The sequence below is a fragment of the Primulina eburnea genome, chromosome 11 (assembly GCF_022965805.1).
Source record: "Primulina eburnea isolate SZY01 chromosome 11, ASM2296580v1, whole genome shotgun sequence".
NCBI classification, from domain to species: domain Eukaryota; kingdom Viridiplantae; phylum Streptophyta; class Magnoliopsida; order Lamiales; family Gesneriaceae; genus Primulina; species Primulina eburnea.
Window position 1 is genome coordinate 40,940,988 of NC_133111.1, and position 6,073 is coordinate 40,947,060.

Genomic DNA, 6,073 nt, shown 5'->3' on the forward strand with positions numbered 1-6,073 from the left:
GTTAAAAACCATTAGATGAAAAAATGTTTTTTTTCAAAATTACTTTAATTACCTGAAGTATGATTTTCTGCATATATTTCCATGATATAATTATTCATGACTTTTTAGCCCGTTTCAAGAATACATCTCGTAGGAAACTTTTTAAAAAAGCTAGCTAATTTTTTTAAAAAAATAAACATGAAAACCCATGAATTAGTAAAATAAAATAAACCACGAAATCACTTCAGACACTTCCCGAGATTAAAGCACGTGGATATGGTCAGCAAGAACATGGGAACATAGACAGAAATTCGGACCCTAGCTAGTTCTGTTTTTTTTTTTTTTTAAATATTTTTTAAAATAAAAATTAAAATAATAATAAAAAGTTATAATTGATTTATAGCTCAAAACATATGAAAGATATGATATAGTAAGTTTTAGAATGACATATTGTAGGCATATATCGTAGGTATCTGATTACTAATTATATCATCTATGCTACAGAAGTAAATCCACTCGCAGATTTAAAGTAAGAACATAAAACGAGAATTGAGAGGGACTGGATGCCATTCAAACTCATGAAAAGAAACCCTTGTGCTTATATGATCCATTTTTCTTAGAAAAGAAGAAAATTGAGCTCTTGATTAAAAATTATGCAAATAATCTATCTTGAGAAAATTTAAAGTTAGATTTAAATCGTATATAAAAAGGAGATTATTTGAACGTATCTTCCAATGAAATACTATGTTAAGAGGTGGGATTAATACCCTTAATTCAAATTTAAGTAATAATATATACAATGAATGAAGAACTAAGCGAAAAAAGATGGTGTGAGATGTCACTCGGCTCAGGAAAATTATATATATTCAATAACATATTGATTGTAATATATTATACACTGGTGTCATTTAATTTGTAGGATGAAATGATAAAAAATGAAAGTAATCGTGAGATGAAATGATGAATCGTGTGATAATAAATACACTCAACATGTTACGTGAATATAGTTTTCATGGACCAAAACGGTGCCTAACACCATTCCAAATTTCCTTGACTTTACTTCATTTGTCGTGCAAAAGAGGATTTGACAAACTTGCGATCGAGCTAGGGTTTTCCTGGTTTCTTCCAGCAGCCGAAGAGGCAAAGACTTTTGGCATCAAACCCTAATTTAAAAAATTACATTCTTCGACTCGTACTACAATGCTAATTATCCGGGGTTCGCACAATGTTGAATAAAGTCCATCGGTTGACAATTATTTTATATAGTATTTCCCATTTCATAAAGTCCAACGTCGGCAACAATGTATTTCCTCATTGTCTTTTGCCGTTAATGTCGCCGAGGCAACTGACACAAATAGTCTAAAAATTAAATTTATGTTCAAATGAAGAAGTAAATAAATAAATTTATCAAGAATGATTTTGATTATTTCGAGAAGATTTTATGCAACTTTAAAAAAGGGATTAATAAAGATTGAATCAATACGGAGTAAAACACTTCCAAGTTAACAATGGAATTAATGTGGAGCAAATCACTTCAAGTCCACGTGATGGACCGAGCGCTCTCTTTACATGAAAAGAAAATGGGAAAAAAATTATACAAAATTAACTCGTAACTCAACATGAAAATATTGAGAAAAAAATCGAATCGGGGTGTCGACACAGACTATCGTTCATCGTTCACGTTCCCGGTCGTTAAACGATAGCCGAAAAACCCACTTGGCCAGTGACTTTCTTCTCGGATTCTTGCTTGAACTGTGAGAAAAACCTTTACTAATTTTACTTGAAGAAATGGTGTTGACGAATGACTTTATACGTCGGATTGCGAGGTCTAGTGTGTCCTCCGACATGTTGGCGAAACAAACCCGGAACCAACCCGGTTCGTCACAATGGCACGAAGAACCGGGCGAGATATTCAACCCGACTTCGTAAACAATTTTCTTCCATAGATCCATTTCTGCTTCAAAGGTTTTGGAGCTTAAAAGATGCCTCATGTCCACCCAGCAGAATAATCCAGCATTACTCTCCAAACACGAAATCCCGGTTGCTTTCAGGCCGTTAACAAGCATTGCATGCCTGTTTTTGAGCCTTTTCTGATTCTCAACAATGTAATTTTTCGCAAACTTCTTGTCCGAAAGCATGGCGGACAGAAGATACTGAGTCTGGGACGAAACCAGCCCGAAACTCGACATCTTGGTGGCTGCCGCCACAACGAGCTGATCATTGGAGTAGATGGCTCCGACGCGGAACCCCGGAAGGCCAAGATCTTTGGAGAGGCTGTACACGATGTGAACCCGGTTCCAAACTTCCGTGTTGACGTAATTCCGGTTCACCAAAACCTCCATGATGCTGACAAAACTCGGCGAGTTAAAAACGGTCCCAGAATAAATCTCGTCGCTGATCAGATGGATTCCTTTCGCATCGATAAAGTTAATCAGTAGATCAAGCTCGTGGCGGGTAAGGGTTATCCCCAAAGGATTAGAGGGATTAGTCACTAATACTCCCTTAACTTTTAAATTACGTTTATGGGCTAGTTGATACGCCTCTTCGAGTGCTGGTGCAGTGATTTTGTAGCCATTAGAGCTGGTGCACTGAATCGGAACGATTTCGACTCCGGTTCGCCACTTGAGGTCTCTATCGAAACTGCATTAATTAACCAACTTTAATCAGACTAAATTCTATGTCCTTCAATATAATTCATTAAAGTGAGACATCCATTAATATTCTACGTACCCTGGATAATATGGAGTTGGGAGAAGAAAAGCCTCGCCGGGCTCAGCAAGGCAAAAAATGAGAGTTTCATTGGCGGAGGTAGCGCCTGCGGTGAGTACAAGCTTATTCGGGTCGAAGCTGACTTTGTTTCCTCTTATTTCAGCCATAAATTGCACCATTGCCTGAAAATAATTATTAAAAAAATTATACACAGTTTTATAATAAAATATATACTATTTATAATTAAATTTATATTTTGTGTTAGTTGTTAATATTGCATGCTTACATTCTTGAAAGCAGGAAGGCCATGATAATCTTGAAAGAGAGCCAGCTCTCTGAAAATGGACTCTCCATTTCTCTTAAACCCTGCTGCATCTGGGTTTTCCGCCAGCCATGATTCGAGTAAATCAAAAGAGAGCTGCAGAAATATGAACACAAACTTGTTAAAAAATCAACAGTACCCATAATATCAAGAAAAAAACACGGTACAAAAACCAAATCCAAATCCCAGTAAAAAAGGAAATACAAACATACTTGATTCTCTGCAAGACCCATCTGTATGATTCCGTTGGGATTCTTGACCTTATCGTAGGGATTCTTCTCGTACTCCTGCCATCCCAGAAAGTAGGAAGAATCTTGGCCATGGGAATTACACGTGGCTTTGCTCGAGAGAGTCATTTTTGTAAGTTTTCTCAACAAAGTGATTGAATTTGATGCTCAAAATTTACAAGTAATTTCCGAAAATAAGATAAAAAAGTTTTATAGAGAGAGATGTTAGAAAATGTTTGTGTTTCTTGAGAAAGAATTGTGGCATGTTGCTATCTTGGCTTATAGGGGGGCGGGGGCTTATATAGTTGTTGGGGGCAGTAAAGGAGTGGACATGACAGCATGTTTTTGATCCCACAGTTATTATGTGAATATAACTCACAGGGTTTACTTTATTCTCACTTCATTAAATTGCATTTCAAGTAGTTTGCATCATTTGGTGTAAGTTTATTATACTCTCACTTTATTATAATGATAAAATGGTAACAACTAGACTAAGAGATATGTGGCTGCTTTCTTTAATTTTCGTCGAATCTCAATTTCAGTCGATTACATCAGCAGACATATCAACAATATCAATACCATGTCGACTGACATCTAATAGGCTATAATGTGTTTTTATTTTGACATTTAATTACTGTAAGCTATTTAATTTTGAAGCATGAAAAGTTTGAAAAATAAAATTGAGGTGCTAAATATATTTAGTTTGACATATTCAACATTAGATTTTACCAAATGTTGAAATAGAGAAAACTCGACCGACAATGAATCCACCGAGTAAAGACATAATGGGAAAAGTGGGACAAAGCCCATCTTAAATTGGACCTGCTACCGTGGTTTGGTCCATAGCATCGCCAACCAGTGTGGCCCATTTTTACTTTCAGGTCGGCCACTAACATTCTCCCTCCCTCTCTTCTCTCTCTCAATTTTTTTTTTAAAAAAATTTCCTAGCATATAATTAATTTGGTTTTATGATGCTAACAACCCAACAACCTTTTCACTACAAGTCAACCATTCCTAATTTTTGAGAGAAATATATCTATATCTATATCTATAAATATATATGACAAAAACTTGTGTGAGACGGTCTTATAGGTCGTATTTGTGAGACAGATCTCTTATTTGGGTTATTCATGAAAAAGTATTACTTTTTATTCTAAAAGTATTAATTTTTATTGTGAATATGGGTATGATTGAACCGTCTCACGGATTTCTCACGGATTAAGATCCGTGAGACGATCTCACAAGAGACCCACTCTATATATATACATAGACACATAACAGATTGTGCCTTAAATTATGGTTCATTTTATGATTGTTCTAATAAATATGTTAGTGTATATAATAAAACGCTTACCACTTTACTAAAAGGCAAAAACTTGTGTGAGACGGTCTCACGGATCGTATTTATGAGACGGATATCTTATTTGGGTCACCCATAAAAAAGTATTACTTTTTATGCTAAGAGTATTACTTTTTATGCTAAGAGTATTACTTTTTATTGTGAATATGGGTAGGGTTGACCCGTCTCACAGATTATGATCCGTGAGACGGTCTCACATGAGACCACTCTTACTAAAAATGTAGATGTTGATAATGTTGCAACTCAAATATTTTAAACTGTGCATAAGTTAAAATATCACGTATCGATTTCTCTCTTAGCTTGGTCATTATTGCATCCCAATAATTTCACTTCTAGCAATATATGAGAATTGTACACATGACTTCAATTGTCCAATGACTAAAGTTCAATAATGAATAAAGTGTTATTTAAACATGATTAAGTGTCATTACTATGTAATTATTCAACATCCAAATTCGAGCCTCTTAAGTTAGTTCAATCGGAGCTTCTGAAGTATCGTGTGAAATGAGGGTTGACACATTGAGTTCAGATAGAGATTGGAGCTTCTTAACTGTGAGGTGTCGAGAGGCAAGCGACATGTATAGTTCGGACCATCCAAATCAGAGTTCTGAGCTTTCGAACTCCGCTTATAAATATAGGTCATCCAAAAATCAAATTTATCACATCATATTTAAGAATCATCCCTCCATTTTCACTACATTTTAGGCTTTTCCAGTTATTTCTCAAGGTTTGAAAAGTTTTGAAGCGCTTCCCGAGTGATCGGCAACTCGAGGTTAAGCTTCGAGGTCTATGTACCCAAAATGACCGAACATAGTTCGCTCACATTCTTGCTTTTATCATGGACACTCTATTCTCACATGGCAGGTCTCATGTTGTACGGGTAAGGACGCTTTAAATTGTATGATCAAATGATTGCCACTAGCAAAATTTATTGATGATAACGTTTTAATTTAATTTTTTAAATTGTACAGTATCCAACCATCATATTTCGATTGCTTTCCTAGATTTTTTGCACAAAAATTACGGAATACCCAAAACAATTATTCTCAAAAACTCTAACTAATAAGTACATAATGTAGGCACCTATACAATATATAATATAATATACTTCATCTTTTTTTTTTCATTCTAATTAAAAAAATTAGTGACCTCTGAGAACAAAATAAAAATAAAAACATGAAGCAGAAATAAGATAGATTTTATTAAAAACGTAAAAACTGTTCAAACAAAATAAAAAACAAAACAAAAACTTTTTCAACATATATTTACTTTTTAAATTAATTACAATATAGGGGAAAAAATTGTAAATTGTGTGCTCCGATCCGGTGCAATGTGTGTGTGTAAACCCTATATTTTATGTAACATTAGATATAATGATTAAGTATTCTATATATAACAGGATAATTTATTATTAAGAACACAAAGAAACAGAATATCAAATATATATAGTAGAATTTGGATTCATTGCGATAAACA

At 34.4% G+C, this 6,073-nt stretch overlaps 1 protein-coding gene across 1 annotated transcript; it reads right to left on the reverse strand.

The window, feature by feature from the left end:
* Positions 1 to 1,541: 1,541 nt before the first annotated feature.
* Positions 1,542 to 3,487, reverse strand: LOC140804986 (1-aminocyclopropane-1-carboxylate synthase 3-like). The gene is made up of 4 exons (XM_073161164.1): positions 3,223 to 3,487; positions 2,975 to 3,106; positions 2,710 to 2,870; positions 1,542 to 2,619 (listed from the first exon to the last, which is right to left on the reverse strand). Exons 1-4 carry the CDS (start codon positions 3,364 to 3,366, stop codon positions 1,650 to 1,652), a joined length of 1,407 nt encoding a protein of 468 aa, XP_073017265.1. The 5' UTR covers positions 3,367 to 3,487; the 3' UTR covers positions 1,542 to 1,649.
* Between the last annotated feature and the right edge of the window lie 2,586 nt (positions 3,488 to 6,073).